Source organism: Carassius carassius, chromosome 2, assembly GCF_963082965.1.
Source record: "Carassius carassius chromosome 2, fCarCar2.1, whole genome shotgun sequence".
Lineage (NCBI taxonomy): Eukaryota > Metazoa > Chordata > Actinopteri > Cypriniformes > Cyprinidae > Carassius > Carassius carassius.
Window position 1 is genome coordinate 9398968 of NC_081756.1, and position 26998 is coordinate 9425965.

Genomic DNA, 26998 nt, shown 5'->3' on the forward strand with positions numbered 1-26998 from the left:
CAAAAAGGCCATGCCAGCAGACTCTGTCAAGCTCAGAGCATTCAGAAGTGTACCCAATAAAAACACATCTGGTTTGAAAATGCACAGACCGTGCGCTGGCTCTCGATGCATGCAGCGGGAATACAAAAAAAAAGCTGTAATACAAAAGCAACTGCGTAAGGATAAAATTTATGGCCCGATAAGACCACGTTAATCAGTTAGTGGGACACTTTGAATCTAATTTCTGTTCCTACAAGACCATTTGTGTTTCCAAGATCTGCGTCTTCAAATTGTGCAAAGCTTCAAAATCTCTAGTTTGTGCTGATTGTAAAGATGGTGATTTTTTAGTTGCAGTACAGCGCTATGAAGTCACTTGGCCGACGGCCCGTCTCCATCTCCATCTCCAGGCTGAGAGCCAAAGGAAACCGTTAGGATTTGAGAAGCGGCTCCCAGACGGTCACCAAACTGAGCTGCCCCTTCCACTCACGCAGTTCCTGACCTCAACATGTATGTGCAAACACACGCACACACTCATGCACAAACTCCATTTACAGTCAAAACATTGTATCTGAGCTTTCCCAGAGGCATTTCTCCAATCTAACAGCCATCCAGTCTTTAGGAGTCATTAAGCACGGAAGGCTAGAGAAATGCACTAGAATCACTTGCAAAACATTTTACTTTTGAAATACACTACAGTTCTATAATTAGGGGATTTTATTTAAAATAAGGATGCATTAAATTGATCAAAAGTAACACAAATACTATTTAAAATAAATGCTGTTCTTTTGAAATTTCTTTTTAACATAGAATCTCGGGAAAAAATAAACAGTTTTTACAAAAATATTAAGCTGCACAACTTTTTTTTTTTACTTTTATAAGAATAAGAAATGTTTCTTGAGCAGCAAATCAGCATATTAAAATGATTTCTGAAGGATCATGTGACACTGAAGACTGGAGTAATGATGTTGAAAATACAGCTTTGCATTAGAGGAATAAATTCGATTTAAAAGTATATTAAAATAGAAAACCGTTATTTAAATTGTAATAATATTTAACAATATTTATTTTTATTTCAAGATATACCTGTATTCTTTTATGAAATAAATCCAGCCTTGATTAGAGAGTTTTCAAAAACATTAAATACATTTTACCAACCCCACACTTTTGAAATGTGGTGTATGAAATTTGAGTGAAAAACCATAATCGAAAAGAAAAGGGTGTGGGAGTTAATTATATAAATCAAGAATTAATTTTAGTGTAAAAAGTTGACTATGATAAAAGGTTGAAAAACAAGAGGGATTGTTCACCTGAAAAATATTTTTTTTACAAAGACAAGTACTGTACTTTGGAATAATGTGCAATGATGAATCATTTACAATAAACCTATGAATTCTGTTTATATTGGCTTCAAATACACTGAATCAACTGTACTGAATCAAATGACTCAGTGACTCAATGACCACAGGCATTCAAATTCAAAAGAGGAAATTGAGTCATGAACTGCCATGTGAGAGATATACAAAATCTTGACGGCAATAACACGAAACAAATAGTTCAATAATTTACTGAGAGCTTAGGGATTTAAGGTTTGGAAAGAAGTGACATCTGTGCTAATGACTGTTAAGACCGATCAAGTCACACGTCTTCATTGTTTGATCAAACTGGCAGATCAACGCTTCAGTGTGTGTGTCTGTTGAACCACATTAAACAGCTGAAAACAAGTGTTCAGTCTGGCATGATGTGTAAATGGCAGAATGTCAAGCCAACGAAAGAACTATGAATCAACAAATAAGACATGAGAGAGTTCAGACACTCAGAAATAACAGCTGACTGCAAATGCACAGACATGGCTTACAGGAACAGACGCTTTATATGAACATTAGTTTGGAAAACCATTGTTAATATAAGTTAGCAATACTTTCTGAAAATCAATTATAATAAGTAAAGAGTCATATTTAAGTATATAGGAAAGATCATAAATGAGATATCAGTTGTGCTCTGTTCTGAAACTCCTGAGGAGACCCATGTGAGATTGCTGTATATATTTATTAAATGTCTCAAACTGCGATTGATGGCAATGTCTGCATTAAAATGTCAGAGATCTCATTTAGTCATTTAGCAGCACTTTTATCCAAAGGGTCTTACAAATGAGGAAAATGGAAGCAATCAATCAATTTTATAAAGATTTAGTAAATTTACAAAAATCCATTGCTGTACAAGCTTTGTGCCGTGGAACTAGTTTAAAACCTACAATTTAAAGCATATACAGTCACAATGCAGCAGCATCGAATGTCAACATTTCTTCTTACAGATCTTCTTACCTTGATTAAAACTACATCCACAGTTCTCTCTCCTTTGGCACAAAAACTATATCTCCGCTTGTATCGCTCGTACATCTTTCCAACACACGTAAGAAGAAACCGTGACACTGAACAAAGCTTATTTCCCACATGAGGTCCTGACAGGCACAATCTCCACAGCTCAAGCGTTTGGAAAAGTGAGACGTTCCTAATCTTTCACATCTGTGTGAAGGACCGGCCCCTTTCCCTCGCTCATCCTCCACTCCCCTCTCTCTCTCTCTCTCTCACACACACACACTGCCTGCCACCCATCCCACCCCACTGACTCTTTCGTTTAAGTGCACATGAATTTAAAATAATTTCTTTACTTTGGTATGAGCAGAAAATGTGTCATGCTGCACCTACTAAGATGAAAAACTGTCAAAAGAAAATTTCCATGGTTTCCATTTTTTCTCTTCCTCCAATCAAAATGTTTAAAAAAAAATGGTTTCCTGAGATAAAAAAAAAAATCTGTTTATAGTTAACATTAACACCAACTAAAACTAAAAGCCTAAAAAAACAAAAAAAACAACAACATTTACATTGAAATGAAATATGAAGAGAAAAAAAACAAGAAAAACATTTCTGATTTTCATTTAGTTTAAGTTGAAGCACTAAATTAGCTAAAACTAAAAATGAAAAAAAAACAATGAATAAAAACTAAATAGAAATAAAAACCAATAACTAATAAAAATAACAATTACTCATATTTAAATTAAAATTGCAATGAAAACAGAAAATATATATGAAAAAAAACCATCTAAAATATAATTAAATACTATATTAGTATATTAAAAAGAAGAAAAAACCCACATTGTTAAAAGGTTTTTCTTTTGTCTTTAATATCAATATTCCCATGCTCTTAGTGTTGTGTAACATCCCTGAATTCACAAAAGCCAGGTCCTTGATTACATCATCCTCCAGGAAGTGACATCATTTGGGAGGGAAAGCAACAGCAATGCTATTATCTAATAAATATTAGAAATGGATTTGAGGAATTCTGTCATATTAGTTGGCTTATTTCCGTTTAACACGGGTACGTTAACTCTCACACAACAACGGCTAACTTAAGCTTTTTTATTATTATTATTATTATTTTCCTGTTAAAAGTCGTGCCATTGCGTAAATAACCAATTTCTAATTAGAGCATCTTAGCTTGTCCGGAGCATATTTCTGAGAGTCTGATAGCCTTTTATAGAAATACTTCCTAATCAGTATTTCTACAAAGTTCAAAAAGTACTGCAGAACAAGAAAGACTATTAGAGTCGCTTTTCTTTCTCTGCGTCTCAGTTCTCCTTCCTTCTCGGAGTTGGGTCCCTGCAGGAAAGCCTGTCCGGTGGGATATGCTGAGAAAAGCCCTGATGCCTTTCTGATGGACACCACCATTGAAGCGCTGTCAAAGCTTTTCAGTGTTTAGCGCACCATGTATACACACAATCACAAACATAGAGGAAACGAGGCTGAGCAACACTGACTAGTGATTTCTTCCATCTGCTCATGATATACAGAGGTCAAATAAGCAAAAAAAAATTAATAAAAAACGTGGCTTCATGTATTGCCAGGTGGGGCCGGTTATAATTTGCAGTAAAAGGCCTTCAGCACTTGTGGTTCACATAAAACGGTAATCCCAGCCCCCCATTCCCCCAAACGGTTGTAAAGAACCCTGTGGATGAACAGCTGGCCCAGATGTCACGCCATTAAACTGTCAATGTCCAACAGGAGAATGGCTGATCTTGCCCAACTACAGCTCAAAACACTGTGCTGTGAATAATCATTATGTAACCTGATACACTGTGCCTCCCAAAAAGTCAATTAACTGCATTTTGTCAATTGCTTCACTGTATGCATCTCTATCATCTATCTCTAGTGCTCTGATTTGAACTTTTACAAAATAAACAAATCCACATTGCTTCTGGACTTCACGCCTCAACGCTACCACATCTAGTGTTTCTGTGACCCCAGACACACAAGCAACTTTTTTTACCTTGAATAACAAGAGCACAATCACATTGTGTGTGCAAGCACTTTAGAGTAAACCAACAAAACTGAAACCAGAGCATATGTCTGCATATACAGTACCATTCAAAGTCTCATTGTGTTCACCAAGGCTGCATTTATTTGATCAAAGAAATACAGTTAAATCAGTAATATTGTGAAATATTATTACAATTTAAAATAGCCATTTTCTATTTTAATATATTTGAAACTGTAATTTCTTCCTGTGATGCAAAACTGAATTTTCAGCATCATTACTTCAGTCTTCAGTGTCACATAATGATTTGCTACTCCGGAAACAATTCCTATTATTATCAGTGTTGAAAACAGTTGTGCTGCTTAAAATTTGTGTGTAAATACTTAATTTTGTGATTTGTTTATTTTTTATAAAAAAAAAATTTACATTATAAATGTCTTTTTTTCACTTTTCATCAATTTAATGCACTTTTGATGAATAATATAAGAAAAGAAAAAAAAAAAATCAACAGACTTTTGAACGGTAGTGTATTTCTGTTCTGTATTGTAGCACTGGCACCACATATCCAAAGATATTACTTCGGGATATTAAGATGTTTATAATAATTCTCAGATCTTTTCAAAACTAGCAGGCCTAAAGATAAAAGGGAGGACCACATCTGTTATTGCTTATAAATGTGCCCGACACCATGGGGACCCAAACGAAATGCTGCTGAGTAACAGAATGTTAAGTTATGTTTTTTCAGGGAAATATCTCCCCCATTTGGAGCTCTCTGTTCAAAATTATTTACTTCAAAGCAACTGTAAATACTGATGAATGTGAGGATCTCACTGACAGAGATAATGGCAAAAAAGCATGACGCTATTTCTGTTAAAAAAAGGTTTGAAATCAATTTAAGTGTCCTGTTGGGTTTGCCAAGCATCAACTAAATAACTCTTTTAAACAAAAATGGCATGTGATTCTGAAAAACAGTGAAACCTAAAAGTCAAAATCATCTATTAACATTAAAACAAAATAGTAACAAAAACAGTATATATAAAAAAAAAAACTATTTTTGGTAACTAACTATTATGGGATGTCATTAATGTCACAACATACACCCACAAGTATAGTAAATTAAATATAAAGTCTATAAACATTATATGTTAAGTACTTACCACTAGTGCATCATTTTTGTCCATGATATCCGGCCACACTGTCCTTTGAAAGTCCATCTGATCTTCCAAACGTGCATCCGACACTGTGACAGAACATACAGCATTTCAAATTCATAAAATCAGTGAGATATTAATGTTCAAAAAGGTAAAAGAAAAAAAAAAAAACAGTAAAAATTTGTTCGTGAAATTAAAGAAAAAAAATATTATTTTAATAACATTATTTGTAGTTCACTCAAATATGGAATATACGAGCCATGATAAATTAAGTAAAAACATGTCCTGCACTGCAAAAGCACCAACCAAATAGGCATATTTCTGGAAATGGTAAATCTGGCTATTTTAGTTTAGTTGCGTAACTCAGCAACGATAACAATATTCTTTTAAAAACATGGGTGTACCAATGTACTTTTTCGGTCACTGTGAGAACGGAGAAAGTTCAGTTCAGGAATTGGCCGCTGACCTCGTCTTGGAACTTCACTTCCCTGGACATCCCATAATGACATCACCTGTTGCTAAGTTACATTTTGTTATGTACATAAATCACGGTGATATACACCCTGTTCGCTCAGGCGTGTGTGTGTGTGTGTGTGTGTATCAGAGATGCACAGGCTACTTTTAATCATTCTATTGGATCAGAAAAATATAACTACTTAATTTTGGTTGATCATGGAAGGCGGGTGCTCCTGAAGAGACTGTCACAAGAGACAATCAAACTGTATTGTTTCATCAGTGATGAAATTAAACAAGAATCTTGGTTTCTCCTGGATTCAGACTAAAAAAAATTTTTTTTGAACCAGTAAAACTGTTGGAGCAACAATAAATACTGCATACTGCATAATAATGCATATTGCAACTTTTATTCCAAAGTGACCTAAGCAATTTACATCAAGCATACAAAACATGCACAAAAATGCACATATTTTAGATTTTTGTCAGATGACAGAGGTACATGAGCCCACGTTTATCACTTTAAATAAAGTTGTATAGCCTTGGCATTTGTAATAAATGTTTATTAGGAATACCACTATAATTTATAATCGTCTATGCATTTTTCATTCCTGTTCTGTTCTGAATACTAAGGTTTTGTTGTTGAGTGACTGGAATTAAAATACATATCTACAGTGATTACAATGTTTGTAAACGTTTAATTTTGTTTACTGGCATTTCACATTATTGCTGAATAAAATCCTGTGATCCCGTGGATGTATCATTTCCGACACGCGCTGTACACGGTGGACCAATCACAACAGACTGGGCCATCTGGCCAATCAGAGCAGAGTAGGCTCACGGAAAGGAGGGGTTTAGAGAAACAGAATCTTAGAACACTTCGAACAAATCATTTGAGAATTGTTGAAAATAGAGGTTATATTAAATGCACATTTTGAGAAAACTAAAGTATTTTTTGACCTTGCATGCATGTAAACCTACTGTAGGAGATGCCCAAAAGAACATTAGAAACCTTAAAAATGGCATAATAGGGGTACTTTAAAAATGCAATTTTAACCCAGTGTTTTTTCCAGAAAGCATGGTACATCATAGATATTTTAAAGTTCTATTGTTCAGCTCACCTTTCAGTAGGTCTTCTTCACCCATTTGCTGCACAGCCTCCTGCACTGCAGCTTCTGTTTCTTGAGACACAGGATCTAAGTTTGCTTGGGCTTGTTCAGGACATACATAAGAAACTATAATGCCATCCTCATCCAGAGCATTTGGGACATGTATGGCACCATCTACATGGTCACTGTGGACTGAAGCACCAAACAGATCTTCTGCATTGACTGCCAGGCTTTCCTCATTGAATTTAAACTCATTTGGCTTAAAGACACACTGATCTCCAGATTCATCTGTGTTTACAAAAACTACACCCGTATCCTCTTCTAAAAGGTCTATTTCTGCTGTACCCTGTCTGGGATCCTGAGAAGAGTCATCTCGGAGATTCACTTTCTCCATATCTGTAGGAATAGCTGACTCAAGAACATCCTCCGCTGACGCGTGAGCTTCACAAATGGGTTTGTTGTTCTGGTTCCCTTGAACGTTCTCCGTCACCTCGCAGCCAGAACCTAAAAGAACCTCTAGATCTTTAGGTTCTAAGGTGTCCTCAATAGTTGCTGCGGAGGATCCAGGTTCTGGATCGAGCTCAGTTTGTAAGATGCTGGAAGAACTACGTTTCTGTCGGTCAAACTCACTTCCTTCAACCACTACGTCTTCAGTTGAAAGAATTGGTTGTTCTACAGGCAGCAGCTCTTGAATTACTTCACGCAGGTGTAAAACGCTCTCATCTTCAGCAACTGAAATCCTTGAGGGTGTATCACTAAGTTCTTTGTTTTGTTGGTCTCCATCTGTTTCCATGTATGGCATTTCTAGACTCTCCTGAAACTCCTCTTCGGCTTCTTCTTCTTCATCAAAGGTTCCTGGAGAATCAAGATCTCGTCTACCTTCCACACTACATGAGATCTTCTCACAAATGTCTCCCACCAGTTTAAGGGTTCCTAGGTCACCAGTTGTTTTACAAATGCTTCGACAAGCATGCATTTCATTTTCCACCAAAATTTGATGTGAGTTATCTAGAGGTGTATCTCCATCAGGATTCACATCTGGTGCTTCCTTGCTTTCTTCTCCCACCTCCTCTGATTCTATGAGATCTCCGCACCCATCCTCTTCCTCAGCATCATTCTCAGTGCCTTGAAAAGAAGATCCAACATCTGAGCTTTCTGGCGTGTCCATAGACTGAGTGATTCCCATATCTCCTTCCTCAACGGTGGGGCAACGTTCAGATAGCTCTTTCTCCTCCGAAACTTTCTCCTCTACAGAGTTGTGTCCTTTTTCCTGATTTTCCCCTGGTGCTTCACAGATTAAGTCATCTGCCTTATCAGCTTCCTCGTTCTGTTCTCCGCAGGAAGAGGTTCTGTTGACTATGCCCTCAGAACCACTCTGCAAACCATCACAACTATCTCCAACGTCACCGGTACTAACTACACCAGTAGTTGAACGCTCCTCTTGCTCTCTGCAATCAGTCTCACTGTTTCCACAAGCACACGCCCGATGATCTTCGCTATTGCCATTGTGTAGGAGAGCCGGGCCAGTTTCACAGCTGAGCGAGGGAGCTCCGTCACCCTTCCTGTTTTGTGAGGGATCCAACCGGTCATTACTTCCTTTGTTTTCTTCTGTGTTAAAAGAAGTGAACTCTCGTTCTCTTGTATCAAGGGAGTCGTGAGGTGCCGCTTCACAACAGTAATCTCTGGTCTCCAGGTCGTCATCACATTCTTGGGCAATGTGCGGAGAGTCTGAGCTCTGCTGAAAGGCAACTCCTCCCTGAACACAGAACAACAGCTTAGGGTTTTCTCTCCTTCAAGCAATTCTCTAATTCTACAGTTATGCATCCGCAATGAATTGCAGATCTACAGCTGTTGGAGAAAAGTTATGGTGGAGGTTGAAATCTGAGGGATATTTCTTCCCTTTTGTAGACCGTATATCAGTATGTATTCATTTAAAAGACATTTCTGATATCCAAAGCGACTTGGAACACTTATTATGTTAAATATACAAAATAACTTATTACAATATACTATAGTATCACGTAAACTACAGTTCAAAACTCAGTAGGATATTTTAAAGAAACTAATACCTTTATTCAGCAAGGCCACATTAAATTTATCAAATGTGACAGTAAAGACATTTATAAAGTTACAAGAGTATGAATTTCTTTAATCATCCAAGAATGATGACAAAACAGCTTCATGGCTTCTACTAAAATATTAAGCAGAAAATATTATACTATTTAATATTTTAAAGTAGAATTAATAAGAAATGTTTCTTAAGCGGCAAATCATTTCTAAAGTATCATGTGCCACAGATAACTGGCTACTGAATAAACTGGAAAATAAAAACATTATTTCTCATCCCAATTACAGCTTATTTGCAGGTTGAAAATTAGCTTGTCATCAACATTACATATTAATGGGTTATAGGTATAATTATAAAACCATTAAAAACAATAAATTGAATTCTACCTAAATGTCACATTTTTTGAAATGAGATGTATAATGCATATTCAAATTTTTGCTGTTGTTGTTTTATTTCCTTTAAAATATATGAATGTTGAAAAGAATAACCACTTCCTATTCAGTCATCTCAACTTTCCAGTAAATTACATACAGTATATATATATATATATATATATATATATATATATATATATATATATATATATATATATATATATATATTTTTTTTTTTTTTTTTTTTTTTTACTTTTATGATTTGATCTTTTTGATATCACTTTAAAGGAATTTATATTACAGATTCAACCACATGGTTGAAACTAAAGTTATAGTTTGTCTTTGTCAATATATTATTATCATTATTCTTCACATTAACACATGCTGTCCTTGTCGTGTTGAATAACTCAACTCTGGAGAAGTTCATCACACTCAAAAAAAAAAAGAAAGAAAGAAACAGACAGAAAGCAAGAGAAAGAAACAGACCAAGTTGAACATCTATAAAAGGGAGTTTCGCCAACACATCTAAGCAAACTTTCCTGACTCACCATCCCTTGAAAATGGCAAAGCATCAGTCTGTGCAGTTCCAGGATGTCGGCCTGTAAGTTGGGTGGTGCGCCGCCCGGCTCGGTGCCCAAAGACAGGGTGTAGGTGTTCAGAGAGGGGTGGTGCTGTACCACACAAATGCTCGAGGAGGAGTCCTGTCTGAGCGTCTTAACATCTGTATCCAAATCCTCCCTAAATCAAAACAAGCCATCAGATGAACAGGATATACTCAAACTGTTCCATTTCAACTTTAAACAAAATAACACCCTGCTGTCATCAAGACACTCTACATAATTACAGTTCTTATGGATGTACTGCTTTGATTTATTTGCTCAAGAGGCAGTGGGGAATGATCGAAATATACAAATGGAGTAATTATGCAGCTCCATGCATATTTTCTATTCGTTCGCCAGCTCGAGAGCATTAATAATAAGAGGTAATGGTTCAAATCTGGGCCTAGAGTGTTGACTAATGCAGGGTGGAGTGATTTTTGTCACAGGAAAGCAACTGTCACTGTTTTCTGAAGCAGCATGCAGCAGATGAAAGAACAATAAGCGATTAGAACATTTAAATGTCTCAGCAATGAGATTCAATGGAGAGCTAATGGAAACTTCCTAGTTCTCTGATGTTTCTTGTGTGGGGGAAAAAAAGGCACCAATAATGTATCTAAAAAATTACAATAGTTAGTGAACTTAAAAAATTTAAGTATCAGACAGCTTTATTGTCAAATAACCATTATAACTGAAATAGCAGGAAAAAAAAAACATGTCAAGCTTCATAAACGGTTTACTCGCGTTTTTGACTATTTAACCTAATGCAAAGATAATTATCTATATTTAACAGCAGACTGGTTCCCATAGAGTGACAACTGACTTCCTGCCTCTCCATCATGACAGATTTATGCTGTGTTTATTTAAATAAGATACTGTGAATGCACAGTAAGTGCATCACTCACTGGCTCAAGAGCTCCACCAGAGCTGTATATCCTCGACTCTGGGCGATGACCATCGGTGTGGCGCCCTGTTTGTTACACAGGTTGAGGGCCTCTCGGGCCCCTGGCTGCTTGAGGAGAAAACTGGCCACTCTGAGGAGCCCGCGGCGGGCTGCAAAGTGAAGGAGGGTCTCTTGAGGTTCCCGTCCTGAAAGGGAGAAAAACAGAGGAATGTAAACCAATGTCTGTCTGGCCTAGTCTTTTGGCATAATTTACAAGTACTAGCATTTTATTTAATTGCAAATAGAATTTTTCCTATGACATAAATCATACAAACTGTGTTTATCATTCCAAAGTTATGTTTTTTTAAATGTATTTATCCTCCTATTAGCTAGATTTATTTGATCAAAAATACAGTAAAAACAGGAATATCTTGAAATATTGTTGCAATTTAAAAATGACTTTGTTGATATATTTCAGACAGATGTACTGCTTAATATTTTTGTGGAAACTGCTACATTTTTCAGGATTCTTTGATGAACAGAAAGTTCAGAAGAAGAGCATTTATTTAAAATGGAAATCTTTTGTAACATTATAAATATATTTACTGTCATTATTAATCAATTACATTCTTTTTAAAAATCCTTTCTGACCCAACAGTTTTGAATGGTAGTGTGTATACAGTACATCTCTATATGTCCTTGTATTTGGACAAGAATGTTTTTGCATTGCATAACAAAATATCAAACCATGTGATATTTGTTTTAAAGAAAGCACAATTTTCAACCATGATAATCCATTACAAAAGTTTGTTAGGACAAGGACATAGTATGGTGATTCAGCAGAGAAGAACAAAGCCACAAATTATGTCAATTTATTAAACAGATTTGCCACCTATAATTAACATCACACTGTAACTGACCCGTCAACTGTCACGTGACCTCATTTAGGGATGTTTATTTGGCTGCAGATATGTGCTGTAGAATATCATCAAGTACATTCTCTTCTAAATTTGTAATGATATCCAAAAAAAACGAATTAAAAAAAATTGAAAATGGAGAAATAAGTCCCAGGCCAAAGATAACTTGAGATTTCCACAAAAGTATTATTAGCCCTCTAAAATTGCGCAGTTTGTTTTTTTATTTTATAATAGATAACATATTAAATTAAATGTTTCTGTAAATTGTATTTTTTATTTTATTCATTTTATAGAATGTTAGAAATCAATCAATCAAGTGTGATCTTGATGATCTACTAATGCTATAACGCCCCCTAAAGGATCAACGCATCTTAACTTCTGCTGAGACAATCCTCCAGTTTGATAATAAATATATGATAAAGTCCTACTGGATGATGTAAACAGATCTGAAACATCTCAACCATTAAGCCACACAGAAAACTTTAAAGTAGATGTACTTAACTTCTGAAATCAAATGGACCACATTCAAAACCGTAACAAATGTAAAGAGTTGCAATTTCCATTGTATATGAAATAAACAGCCATCAGACCTCCACATGCACTTTTCCTTGTCATGATTAGTTAAGCTACAAAATTATGCTGGTTTAAGTTCTTGTGCTTAATAGTCACAACTAATTAAATTAAAACATTATTAGAAAATGAATACTTACTTTAGTCTAAACCCCTCTCTGTAAAAACCTTTGACTCTAATAAAACAAAATGAAACCAGAATCTTGAACCTGGCTTTATCCAATGTTCAGATTTATGTTATAGAAATGTATGTAAATTAGTGCATATTTAATTAGATATTTATTAGATATTTCCTTATTAAACAGAAAACTTTTTTTCCAAAAACAAGTTTGCAATTCTTAACAGAAAATAATTAACTGGGGAAGTATTCACCTGGGATGTCTTGCCTTAAAGAACCAATGCAGAAGACAATTACAGTCACACATGGTGTAACGGACGATTACTTGAACCTTTTGATTGCCAGCTCAGATCTAAGCACTAGCCACCACCAAGCCGCACTCACGTGTGTTATTGCTCAATAGGCTCCAGCCAGGGGGCAACATGATATATTTGAGGGCCAGGGACAGATTCTGATCCAGCTTTTCACACTCCTGCAGTGGGATCTGATGTTCGTCCAGTAGCAGAGCCTCTTCCAGTAGGTTTGTCTGCCCCACCGTGCTCACCAGGAACTGGGCCATGTCGAAGGCCAGGTCCTGTACGAAGTGCAGGCGCTCGGTAGCCAGAGTATGAATGTTACCATCTGGTCCCATTGAGCACAGGGTGACCAGCACCCACTCACAGCAGTTATGAGCTGTACAGAGAGGAAAGGTTCATGACAGTCAAACACATCCAGTACAATAAATAATGTTGATGACTAATGGCATGGCATGAAATGAAATGGGTCAACCTCCAGGGAAAAAAGGACAAACTTATATTTACTGTAAAAGCATTATGTTATGTGCATAGTACAACTCTCTATAGTTAGTTACTCAAATAGCATTCATAGTAATATACATAAGTTCAAAGAATGCTTAAAATCTACTGTATATAACGCTATGCAAAATTACTGCTTTTGTAATGCACACGACTTTGTAACCCATCAGCCATGTGACAAAACTGTAAAAAGGAAAAGAAATGATGTAATTTCTATTTCCAGAACAAAAAAAAAATTCTGCAATGTCCCAATAACACACTTTACAACAGAGTCATGCAAGAACAGGACACCAGTTTTAGAACTATTTAGCCTCCATAATGTTATATATTTCAGATCATCTTAATCTTAAATAAGAAATAATATAGAGAAGGGCCCCAAATTTTTTCCAGAAAGTGATTAAGTGCTTCAATGTTACTGGTTTATTGTAATTTGTCCCTGACCCAGTACTGTAAATTATTACATTTAAAAAAAGAATTTTGGTTGTTGTTATAATATCACTGACATCAAAGATGTTGATGAATTTGTTTCTTCGTCTTGACAGATTTGGAGAAATGTATGTATCATTACATCACCTGCTCACCAGTGGATCCTCTGCAGTGAATGGGTGCCGTCAGAATAAGAGTCCAAACAGCTGATAAAAACATCACCAAAATCCAAACAGGACTCCAGTTCATCAATTATCATCTTGTGAAAAAACTGAATGTTTATAAGAAAAAAAAATCCCTCATTAAGGCATTTTTAACCATTGCTACTGGATAAAATATGAGTCCTCATACTGTTGCAAAATAAGCAAAAACAGTCAAAATGGCTCTAAACAAATATTTTGGTGGATTTTTTTTACTTTTTCAGGGAAGTGTTATTATAAATTATGGACATGTATTTTGGCCACACAGCTTTTCACTCCACAAGATGTGAATTAATGGAGTGGTGTGAATTACTGTGATGTTTTTCTTAGCTATCTGGACTCTCTGACAGCACCCATTCACTGCAGAGGATCCTTTGGTGAACAAGTGATATAATACTACGTTTCTGATGAAGAAACAAACTCTTCCACATCTTGGATGGCCCGAGAGTGAGAAAAACTGCAACAGATTTTCCTGGTATATTTAAATAGAAGGTCAATTTTCACGTTGACTTCCATGCTAAATCTATATACAAACACTCAATCTAGGTTCACAAGTAGCAAGCACAGCCTCTCCCTGTAATCTCCCTCCATCAGCGGATCATCCCCTTCACTGACTACTGAGGCATCTGACACTGAACATAATGACTGAAACACAAGCATCGCCATTCATTCAAGCTGACTGAACATCTCCATAGAGAAGGGGTTCACTTCAGCGACCAAATAGACCTAAATAAACACACATATCATTCAAACGATGAGATAAGAAAAGACCAATGCTGTATAGATACACCTAAAAAATATACCACAATCAGTTTCTCCATTGAAATCTCTCTATGGGACTGAGCTACACCGTGTTCAGTGTGACTCAATCCACCCGAGTCCTTAATAGGATCACCAAGCCACCTTTATCTGGCCCGAGACAAACGCTGTCCACAGTGAGGACTTACATGAGGGTTAATTTATATAACACAATTTTTGACTAGAAAATACATCTTAAAACTCAGATTATGTATATGTGCATGAGCAAAATTAGTAAACTATGGAGAATGCAAATTCCTTTCATTTCTTATTTTTATATGCAGTTTATTTGTAATCTTTGTACAACAAATTTTATTTTAAGACTTTTTTTTTTTTGAGATTTTTAACTTTTAACAACACATTAGCATGTTTATGGCTCACTGATGATGTTGCTCAATGTCACATAAAGTGAAGTGACATTCAGCCAAGTATGGTGACCCATACTCAGAATTTGTGCTCTGCATTTAACCCATCCGAAGTGCACACACACAGAGCAGTGAACACACACACACACACTGTGAACACACACCCGGAGCAGTGGGCAGCCATTTATGCTGCGGCGCCCGGGGAGCAGTTGGGGGTTCAATGCCTTGCTCAAGGGCACCTAAGTCATGGTATTGAAGGTGGAGAGAGAACTGTACATGCACTCCCCCCACCCACAATTCCTGCCGGCCCGGGACTCGAACTCACAACCTTTCGATTGGGAGTCCGACTCTCTAACCATTAGGCCACGACTTCCCCACATGACATGCAGGTAAACAATTAAACATGACATAGCTTTTAGTAAATGTTTTAAAGGGACACTCCGCAACAAAATGGAAATGTTGTCATCAATCACTTACACCCATGTTGTTCCAAACACGTAAAAGCTTAGTTACTCTTCAGAACACAATTTAAGATAATTTGGATGAAAACCGAGAGGCTTGTGACTGTCTCATAGACTGCCAAGTAAATTACACTGTCAAGGTCCAGAAAAGTATGAAAAGCATCATCAGAATAGTCCATCTGCCTATCAACCGTAACATTATGAAGCGACAAGACTACTGTTTGTAAGTGAAGAATGCAAAAATAACGACACGGCTGATACAGAAGAGCATACGCAGCATAGAGTGATATGGAGAGACACAGAGGACACTGCTGACAAAGGAATTGTTGAATAAAGTCGTTATTTTTGTTTTCTTCGCGTACATGACTTGGCAATCTATGGGACAGTCTCAACTCTCAAACCTCCAGGTTTTAATCCAAAATATCTCAAATTGTCTTCTGAAGACGAACGAAGCTTTAATGGGTTTGGAATGACATAAACCCAGTTTTGGGAGATGTGTGTAACAAAAACGTTTTTTTCAGCAGAAAAAAAGTCGAGAGGTCATAGTTGGGATGTAGTTGGCTATAACATCACAGATCTAAGGGACCGATTTTATGCTCACCTGGACACACAGCCTGAAGGGTGGCATGGTTGACCTTCAGTGTGCTGGTAAGATGTCTCTGAGCAGAGCCAGTGAACAACAGGAAGAACTGCACCTCCCCCTGTTCTCCTTCACCGAGCGCCTCATCACACAGCTGAACTGTTAGAACACACTCGCCCTGATACAGGAAAAGAGAGAAGCATGAAACACAAAATTATGTGTTTATGAATAAGGATTTTAGGGCAAAAATCACAAACAAAATCTCAAAGTGATCCAGGCCTCCACCTGTTCCAAAACCTTTTGATTAAATATGTTCATATTCTGCACTTTCAGCAAACTTGCTCATTAAACGACCATTTGAAAACACAAAGAATACAGTTCTACATTATTTTATTAGACACAAGCACTTGTGCACTTGTGAAAGGTTTGCAAAAAGCTTACAATCCTTGCTTCTCAATGGAACTTTTCATAGATGTTTAACCCATGAACTCAAAGAGCCAAAACTGAAGTTGTGGTTACAACAGGATATCACACTCGTGTCGGTCTGCACAGATTAGCACAGATAGCAGTGTGAATTTAACAGCACACGCCCATGATGTTCTAGATGAGAAGCTTCTCTCCTCCTGTCACACTTTCACAAATTAACACACGGAAAAAAAACAACAACAATATAATTAATATTCAAACAACACGCTCAGGTGCCGATGGAACCACCGTAGCAGAATTTAGGAAATCTAAGTTATCTAAATTATTTCAGGAGAGGAAAGACGTCTTTGGGAATATAGACACAAAAAGGAGTGTCACACATACTTCTGTGCTCAAAACCGTCCTAATCCATCCTCTATCACTTACCACCATTGTATCCATTTATCCCAGCCCTTTGGATAATCTAATATCATTTCAGCAGTTGATTACAGATGTTAACGTAAGATAAGTCTCTTTGAACCCTCATCAGATTTCACAGCAGTGGAGGGAAAATCCCTTCTCTTTGTTGACTGTACTTCGTACGTTGGATGAGCTTCTTGTGATAGAAACTTTATACCGTTCATACATCCATCCCGCAGCATGACTTGTTTTCTGTTCTTGTAAGGTGCTGACAGTCATATTCCCCTTCGGGGTCTAGATTAGCCGTATTCCCTAGGAAGCATTCAATCAGAGGTCACTGCTATCCTGAATGAGAATTTGATTGATGCTTCAAGATCTGTGTTGAAGACGACTGAAAGGATAGCAGACTTTGAGTAGACTGGTGAAGATAGATTTTTTTAAAAATAGGTTCTGATTATATTATTGCAGAAAATGTATGTGGTGAAATAGTTTTCTTTCTAATTCAGCTTCTTGAGCACAGACAACTATAAGACAGACATGTGTTAGTTGATCTGTTTGCTCTATTTGTTTGAGCATCTTGAACATCCTGACTCAGCATGATCAAGCAAGGAATTCAAAAGAAAAACACAATAACTATATCAATAGCAATATTGAGAAGAAAAGTAAGAGAAGTCTTGTTTTCAGGAAATATATATTGAATTGAGTAGGGCTGGACGATATGGCCAAAATTTATATCACAATATATTTCTTAATTTAGGTCGTTAGTTATGATATAATTCTGATATCGATATGAAATTTTTTCAAAAGCCTAGTAAAAACCAAGAATGCCCACAACAGATGTCTGTGCTGTGCATACAAACTTATGAAAAATTTATTTGCCAAGTCTATGAAACCTCATTTAAATCCATGTAATATTTTAGAAAAAAAGCAGCACAAATAAGTTTATGTTCAGCTTTTTTTGTATTTAGCCTTCATACAAACAAAACATTTGAAATCACTCAAATAATAATTTCAGACTCACCAAATTAATATTAATATCTTTAAAATCAAACTATATACACTAATATAAACTACCAGTCAAAAGTTTTTGAACAGTATATTTTTAAAAAATTATCTTCTGCTCACCAAGCCTGCATTTATTTTATCAAAAAAAAAAAAAAAAATAGCAAGATAAGTAACATTTTGAAATGTTATTACTATTTAAAATAACTATTTTATATTTACAAATATTTTAAAATGTAATTTATTTCTGTGGCCAATAGGCCAAACTGGCTTTTGTGTATTTTAATCAAAAACCGGCCGGTTCCGATTTATGGCCGGTCAACCGGTGCATCCCTAAAAAAAACCATGTTGCAGGAGCCTGACTTGAATGCAAACGGACTGTCTGCTAGCAGGAGGCGTTTTAAGAGCAGTAGAAGTAACGATTTGTTTCTCCAGTAACGGCTGTAATCAAAGCAGCTCTGCTTATGGACGATTCTTTATCAGATTAAATGAAAATGCTAAACTTTTCTGAAGACAGACGGATAACTTCAGATATACATTCATATAAAACACCCGCGACGTGTTTTGATTTTGAAACGTGCAGTTCTCATGTTTATTCAACAAAGTCAAATGCCACAAATAAATCAATGTATGGAAAATACTGGTAATGTATATCGAGAATGTATCGGAAATGTGTTTAAAAAAAAAAATCACAATAATCCCTAATCATTTATATGACATGAAGATCTAGTGTATGTGTGAATATATGAGAGAGCCTTGGTAACATTGTAGATGTGTGAGCTCTACTATCCCTCAAAGTTTCAAGTCTCTACAGCTTAGATTTTGGTCTGCCCGATCAGTTTTACATGGAGAATGCTGATCCTTGGCCATTCTAACAATAACAATCAGGTTTATGCGCTACAGACTTGATCCCCTAAAAATCCCAAATATCGCCCTATATATTGACCTGGTTGATTGATCATCCACTGGCGCAGTCAATGGACAACAATTCAGCTTTCTAGTTTCTGAAATTGCAGCTGCCTAACACTTCGCCTCGTTTGAAATTACTCACACACATGCTTCTGTCTAGTTGTGTTTGCATGAAACAAAACTGCATCTCCATCTGAAATAGATTTAACTGAGCAAATAAAGAGAAATGTAAACTAAGCATGAAGTATACTTACATATAATGGGGCTTGACAAGGACTAAGTTTCATGACTCTGGACACTGAAAAGAAAAAAAAAGCAGTATGAAGTCAGTGCAAACAAAGCTGTACATCATCAAATCAACCAGAATACTGATGCCGTTTACAGCCTAATTATAAAAAGAGGTTTATGATTTAAAATAAGTTTGAGCATGAAAATACCCGAAACAAATGTGGAACGAATTCAAATTAGTACCTCTACTGACAATATAACAGCTGTTTGATAAATGGCACTTCAGGCCTAAAAGATATTCACAAGTGTGACTCACACCTTCAGTCTCGGTGAGTGCAAGACACGCTAAAATACAATGCTGATTCACAGGCCTGTAATTACCAGAAAAGCGATCTCAAGAAACATGTCAAGATGATGTCCTGGTCATATTTCAAAGCAATTATCAAAAGAAAGAGACAGGCAGGGCCGTTCTTGGAGGGGTGCAACTGATGCAGCCTCAAGGGGAACGAAATGAGGGGGATGTTTTTATGCTGTTTACCCTCATAGAACAAAAATTATTTAATTAACAACCAATATGACATGCAATCCATCGACCAGCCATTGTTTCATTGGTTAAAACAGCGCTGCTATATTTAAGGTGAAAGGTGAAAGGATAAACAGACAGCTCTAATAATACCCATCCTAATCCTCTTCTCTTGTACTTAGGTTGCTCTACCTTCTCTCCTCACACAACCTACACATTTTACCTTTTATATCTGGTTTTGCAATGCAAATTACTTTGTTTTTAGCATCATCTTGGTTTCCAGAAGAAAACATATCAGCATTTAAGTGGGAGGCAAAATCGTGTTTTCAGTTTTACTTGGGAGGCAAAGTTTTGTTTTCAGAAAACACACATTTCCATGTGACTTCTTTTCTCTCTATAGCTGCTTTTAACACTATACTAATAGTCTATTTATTAGTAGTTATATACAAGTAGAAAGATTTTTATATACAGGTGCTGGTCATATAATTAGAATATCATCAAAAAGTTGATTTATTTCACTAATTCCATTAAAAAAGTGAAACTTGTATATTATGTTCAATTATTGCACACAGACTGATATATTAAAAAAAAGTTTATTTCTTTTCATTTTAATGATTATAACTGACAACTAAGGAAAATCCCAAATTAAGTATCTCAGAAAATTTGAAAATTAAAATATTACTTAAGAGCAAAATATGAACATGAAAAGTATGAGCATATTGGTGGTGTTGGCACAGTGGATAAGACACATGCCTTTGGTGTAAGAGACTCAGGCTCGAATCCACTGTGAGACACCAATGTGTCCCTGAGCAAGACACTTAACCCCTAGTTGCTCCAGAGGCGTGCGACCTCTGACATATATAGCAATTATAAGTTGCTTTGGATAAATGTAATGTAAAATGTAATGAGCATGTACAGCACTCAATACTTAGTTGGGACTCCTTCTGAATTACTGCAGCAATGCGGTGTGGCATGGACTCGATCTGTCTGTGTCACTGCTCAGGTGTAATGAGAGCCCAGGTTGCTCTGATAGTGGCCTTCAGCTTTTCTGCATTCTTGGGTCTGGCATATCGCATCTTCCTCTTCACAATACCCCATAGATTTTCTATGGGGTTAAGGTCAGGCGAGTTTGCTGGCCAATTAAGAACAGGGATACCATGGTCGTTAAACCAGGTACTGGTAGCTTTGGCACTGTGTGCAGGTGCCGAGTACTGTTGGAAAATGAAATCTGCATCTCAAAGTTGGTCAGCAGCAGGAAGCATGAAGTGCTCTAAAACTTCCTGGTATATGGCTGCGAGGACCTCCGAAAACACAGTGGACCAACACCAGCAGATGACATGGCACCCCAAACCATCACTGACTGTGAAAACTTTACACTGGACCTCAAGCAATGTGGTTTGTGTGCCTCTCCTCTCTTCCTCCGGATTCTGGGACCCTGATTTCCAAAGGAAATGCAAAATTCACTTTCATCAGAGAACATAACTTTGGACCTAACATAACTATCGATCACAAGTGCAGTATGGAGTACCTCAAGGCTCAGTACTAGGGCCACTACTCTTCACGCTTTATATGTTACCCTTGGGAGATATCATATGGAAACATGGTGTTAGCTTTCACCGTTATGCTGATGATACTCAGCTCTATATTTCTTCACAGCCTGGTGAAACACACCAATTTGAAAAGCTAAATGAATGCATAGTCGATATAAAAAAACTGGATGACGAGTAATTTCTTACTGCTAAATTAAAAAAAAAAACAGAGGTGTTAACTATAGGACCTAAAAAGTCTGCATGCATTAACATAGAAAACTGTCTAAGACTTGATGACTGCTCTGTCAATTCTCCGTCATCAGTTAGGAACCTAGGTGGCCTATTTGATAGCAATCTTTCCTTAGAAAGGCACGTTTCTAGCATTTATAAAACTGCATTTTTCCATCTAAAAAATATATCTAAATTACAGCCTATGCTCTCAATGTAAAATGCAGAAATATTAATCCATGCATTTATGACCTCAAGGTTAGATTATTGTAATGCTTTATTGGGTGGTTGTCCTGCACGCTTAGTAAACAAACTAAAAAGTTTCACTTTTTGAATGGAATTAGTGAAATAAATCACCTTTTTGATGATATTCTAATTATATGACCAGCACCTGTATATGATTTCATGCAAATTTGTAACACTGCATTGTTACACAGTCTCTCAATACTCAATTCATTAACATTAGAACTAGTTTAAGAACAAATACACGTGTATGAATGTTTTGAGAGTAAGGCAGAATTTTTTTGTGAGAAGACCTTCAATGCGTATGAATATGAATAATCTATGCAATTATTAGTAAATGACAGATAATGATTTCTTCTGTGAAGGACCGAAACACCTGGCTGAACCTGAATGCAATAATGACCAGTGAAACTGCCTTTAAGCTGTCTAACATTTCATTACAATACACCTGTGCTGTAAGATGATATATAAGCTTATACTTCAAATACATGGAAGTATAACTACATGTATTTGGCCTTCAACTACATCAAAGGAGAAACATGGCTTCCCACCTTGAGGTGTGGCTCTTCTGGGTTTCTTTCATAATGTTCTATTGCACAAAGAGTAATGCCAGCAACAACTTAAAAGGAGAAGTTGTTTCATCACACAAAGGCATTGAAATACTTTGCTGATGTGACAATAGCAAAGATCAAATATAGATTTCCTCCCAGCTGAAATGGTTATGGAAACCTCTTTCTCTGACACCTGCTTATTCATAGTAATAAACAATACTGACTTCATGAGGACGGAAGGAAATCAGCAGACCTGAAGAAGACAAACTGAGTTTTATCAACACAGGCATTTAGAAACAGTTATATGAACAGACTGAGGTAGAACTGGAAACATATACATAGTATAAATAGGTAGGTATATTTTATACCACCTGCAGGGATGATGTATTTTTGTAGGCCAATTCAGAAGTTAGCATCATCCTTTATATTCATGCTCTCGGTTTACACAAAAATATTGATCAGCATAAATGTTTTCAATATTGATAATAATAAGAAATGTTGCTTAAGCAGCAAATTAGCATGCAAGAATGATTTCTGAAGGATCATGTGACACTGAAGACTGATGCTAAAAAAATTCAGCTTTGCATCACAGGAATAATTTACTTTTTAAAATATGAACAGAAAAACCTAATTTAAAATTGTAATAATATTCTTTTGAAACTTGAAGTTAAATCTTGAGCTTGAGCTCTAGAGAATTACTGAAAAACCTATCAGCATGTTTCACCATCAAATGTAGCATTCCATCGCATGATCCATGAGGACTCTGCAATTAATGTCTTTAAGGACTTTTTGAATTCCATGCATCTGCAAAATGACAAATTATAATAATTTGATCTGATCTAACAATCGGGAAAGCTTATCTGAATTATGAGATAATTATCATGGGTCAAAACTCTGAATGGAGATCCAAGACGATTACTAAGCCTCTGAGTTTTAGTAAATCTCAGTAATCAGCATAGTGTGACTTTTGTGTGGCAAAATACATGTTTACAATACAGTTAGAGCACTATTTTTGTGGGTTTCAGCTATCATTCCGAGGAAGTACCGAAACATACACCATATTACCAAGTTCAGGGTGGTTGATTGCCAATTGTGTGAGCAAAAACTTGATCGCACTATATAGAAAATTGTACTGCATCAGGTGAACACCACTGTTTTTGTTTCAAGCACATGGAACCTCAACAATCAATAGTGACATCTGATACTGGTGTCCCTTACTGAAACCTGCTCGTAACTACTGAGAAAAAAAATGTAAAAAATAAAATCTGCCAGTATAAACATGTTTGGTTTAAACACACATAGCTTTACTGGAAAAAGTATGACCAACAGGAATATCAGTTTCTCCCTGCATCGAAAATGAGACATCAGATAAACTTCTGAAATAATGAAGTAGTTCTCAGTGACATGAGTCTCAAGATTTTTCATGAATATCATAGTGCAAAATTATACCAACAACAAACCTCAGTCATTATGAATGCAAAATTATAAATGTTCCTTCTTGGTGTGGAAACTGAGTGCTATAATGTCATTTGAGACATAAAGCTTCTTTTATTACTCTGACCTGAAAAGACCACACCTTCTGATCAATGCACGTTTTGAAGTGGTTCCTGATCTACTGCAGGTCAAAAGCTGCAATGAAATCGTAACAGTTTGTAGTCTATGTAGTTCTCCAGAGAGCCACATTAGTAATGCATGAGTAAGTGAGTGTTTGTGTGTGCGCGCTTGTGTTTTGGGGAAGGATCACAACTGAAAGGTGTGGAGGTGGAGCTTGATGTTGTCACGGTCTGGTGTGCAAAACAAAGCACATGACGAAGTATAATCAAAAGAGTTCTTTTAATAATCCACAGGAGAGAATGGGCACAACCAAACACAAATCCAAACAAATAAACATCAACAGCAGACAAAGGAACAATGGAGAACACAGGCTTTAAATACTGGGAACGCAATCAAGAAGAACAGAAACAGGTGTGGAGCTAATTAATCAAAAACCATGGAAACTAACTAGGCAGGGTAACGGAGACACAAAAAAACTAAACTAAAACAGATCATACACGTGACAGATGTGTAACTACTCGGTTTGTTTGAACTGCTATAGCAACGATGATTAAAACTTCAAAGCATGAGGGCCGCAGTTCTGTCCAAGACCATGAGATAAGTGTTACAGCTTAAAACCATAGCATTTTTATGAACATACCCATTGAAAACCATCTGTTTAATCAGATCTCTACCTGACAAGACAACCAGAACTTTGATTCCTCAAAAACTACCATTCAAAAGTTATTGAAACAAATGTTAGTTTTTTTCTACTTCCTGAAAGTGAAAGTGAAGTGACGTGTGGCCAAGTATGGTGCCCCATACTTGGAATTTGTGCTCTACATTTAACCCATCCAAGTGCACACACACACACACACACACACACACACACACAGTAGTGGACACACACCAACTCTCTATCCATTAGGCCACGACTGTCCCCAAAAGACTCTTTCAGCTGCTGCAGTGGTCTATGGTAACGGTATTACCTGGTGTTTGGCGGTACACCAAATACATACTCCACCGTGGTATCGTCCCCACTGTCTTTTTGCTTTTTAAAGAAATAAAAATCATTTAGTTAAGTTGGACAACGGACGCTACAATTGTAAACTATAAGCGTCTGCTCTGCTCCATATAATGCATGCTCCAAAGCCACAGCTAACTTAGATAGAGCTCAATATGGCCGCTCTATCGATGGATGCCCCGCCTTCTGAATAAAGAGCCAATCACTTATTGGTAAAGTCATCGCGTCACTGCAGCTGCCGTTAGAAGTACGGTTGCTACTGTATATAAATAGTCATCATTCTGGAGATTTGCGATTTTAAAATCTTCAGTTCACTTTAAAACTCCAGTACAGTACTGTACACTGTAGAAAAATACGAATTATCATAAGTCTACTTCACATTTCTTTTGAGAAAAGTATTTTTTTTTTAATTATATTTAGCGCTATAAACATGTAATGCCTGGAAGCCGGAGTGTGCCCTCACACAGAAACCACATATGCATCACAAATGTTATAAAGCTCCTGATGTTCCAGGAAATCCCTAATATGGACAAAGACATCTAGCTGTCGCTGTAGCGGACTTAAACATTTTGAATGATGAAACATTAAGACAACAAACACTGCGACAATGTATGGTTTATCTGTGTTCTTCAAGCCATCTTGGGCATTTTCATAATAATTTTGTATATTTACAATCCACTGCTTATCAACATAGCCTTTTTTACAATATAGAACATATTTTCTGACACATTCCGTGATATGAAACCACATCAGATCACAAAAGGAATTTTTTTTCAAACACTTTGACTGATGTTGTAAAGTAAAAACATGTTATGATGTTTTCTTTTGTTGGACAGCAGCTTCTCATTACAAGTCATAGTCATTACCACGTGTTTTGTTTTCAAATGCACGTTATAAGCGGGGAGGCGTTTCCTCATCAAATTATTTTAAAGCAAAATTTAAAAAAAAAAACGAAACATATTTGCCAAAAAAAGTAATGACTACTTTATTGTGCTCACTTAAGAAATCAGAAGGCGGGAATGGAGAAGGGATTGAGCGGGATTTCGTTGCTATAGATTTGCAGCCTCTTTTTAATGAAAGGCCTTATGCATTTGTCAATTTGTCCCTCCTTGCTATTCAGGGAATGAACCCAGCACTCTGATTGGTCGAACTCTTCTTCTTTTGCTGTTGCTTGATTTGAACACTGTGTATGCACAGAGGCGTCACCAGGTTTTTGCGTATTTTAAAGCGACAAATCGTACCACCGTACTTTGAGGTTAAAATGCGTACTCGCTACGCAAAATGCATACAGGTTGCATTTCAACTAATGAAAAAAGAAATGAAAGGAAATTCTAAATCCATTGTCTGCTGCCAATCACATGACACAGGTTTTTTTTACATATATTTCATATGCATTTCTCCTCACATTTTAGCAAACTGCTCGTATGACATCTTACCTCAGATCTTAAGAACTCCAAGCTGAGTCCAGCAGAGCTCATAGAAGCATTTTTTCAGCATATTACGTGTATCAAACGTACAAAAAAGCACAGCTAAATCTTCATGCATCTCCAGTGCATGGCAGGTTAGGTCACAGCGCTGATTACTGCGAGCTAAATGCAGCTTTGTGTTTGGTAGCAGATAAGAGCTGTGTGATGTCATGGGTGGGGGAGGACGAGGAGGCTGTGGCTCAGGTGCCTGTTTCCAAGAGCACTTGACTAACAGAGGCCATTGCTGCTTGCTGTGCTGCCTGATGCCTGTCTGGTTAATGTTCTCCTACCTGATGTCTCAAAACCTGCAGTTATTGCTGTTTGCTCCTGCTGCTTTACTCCCTCAGGGAACGGTTCCCTTGTTTATAGGTCAACATTTACCTGTATTGCCTTACTGGTGTCACATTGTGAAAACTGGAGGAGGAAACCCTGCCAAGAAACACTAAAAAAAAAAAAAAACATGACTAATCAATAGATATGATAAATTGGTCGTTCCACCAGAGACTGAGAAACTACCATAAGCTTCAAGAGAACGTCTCTGCATTGGTGAACTGACTTGAATGAAAAATGTTACGCTTCAATTAAAGCAATGCATTTTCATATGCCATCACAATACACCAGACAAATAAATAAATAAATAAACAAAGAAACTTCCATCTAAAAGGTAAAAGCCTGTTTCAGATGTAGCTGTTTTTTCAACCCTTTAATTATGAATAAATATAATGTAAATAGCTTAAAACTTTTTTGATTATTATTGCATTGAATTGCATGGCATTTTTTTTTT

General features: G+C 36.6%; 2 protein-coding genes across 6 annotated transcripts in view; both read right to left on the reverse strand.

The window, feature by feature from the left end:
• LOC132101664 (A-kinase anchor protein 13-like) overlaps nucleotides 1-7346 on the reverse strand; it is a 46168-nt gene extending 38822 nt beyond the window's left edge. For 4 of the 5 annotated variants that reach the window (XM_059506817.1, XM_059506807.1, XM_059506789.1 and 1 more), the window contains exons 1-2: nucleotides 7016-7346; nucleotides 5448-5530 (exon numbers count right to left, since the gene is read on the reverse strand). In XM_059506817.1, coding sequence (XP_059362800.1) covers nucleotides 5448-5530; nucleotides 7016-7040 — 108 coding nt within the window. In that variant the 5' untranslated portion in view covers nucleotides 7041-7346. Of the gene's footprint in view, nucleotides 1-2300; nucleotides 2452-5447; nucleotides 5531-7015 lie in introns of those variants that run through there. The other variant, XM_059506797.1, reaches the window with a different exon arrangement.
• On the reverse strand, nucleotides 7091-26675 carry LOC132096142 (A-kinase anchor protein 13-like). The gene is made up of 8 exons (XM_059501350.1): nucleotides 26185-26675; nucleotides 19144-19187; nucleotides 16175-16331; nucleotides 12914-13201; nucleotides 10947-11130; nucleotides 9994-10183; nucleotides 7182-8759; nucleotides 7091-7105 (listed from the first exon to the last, which is right to left on the reverse strand). Exons 2-8 carry the CDS (start codon nucleotides 19174-19176, stop codon nucleotides 7091-7093), a joined length of 2445 nt encoding a protein of 814 aa, XP_059357333.1. The 5' UTR covers nucleotides 19177-19187; nucleotides 26185-26675.
• Between the last annotated feature and the right edge of the window lie 323 nt (nucleotides 26676-26998).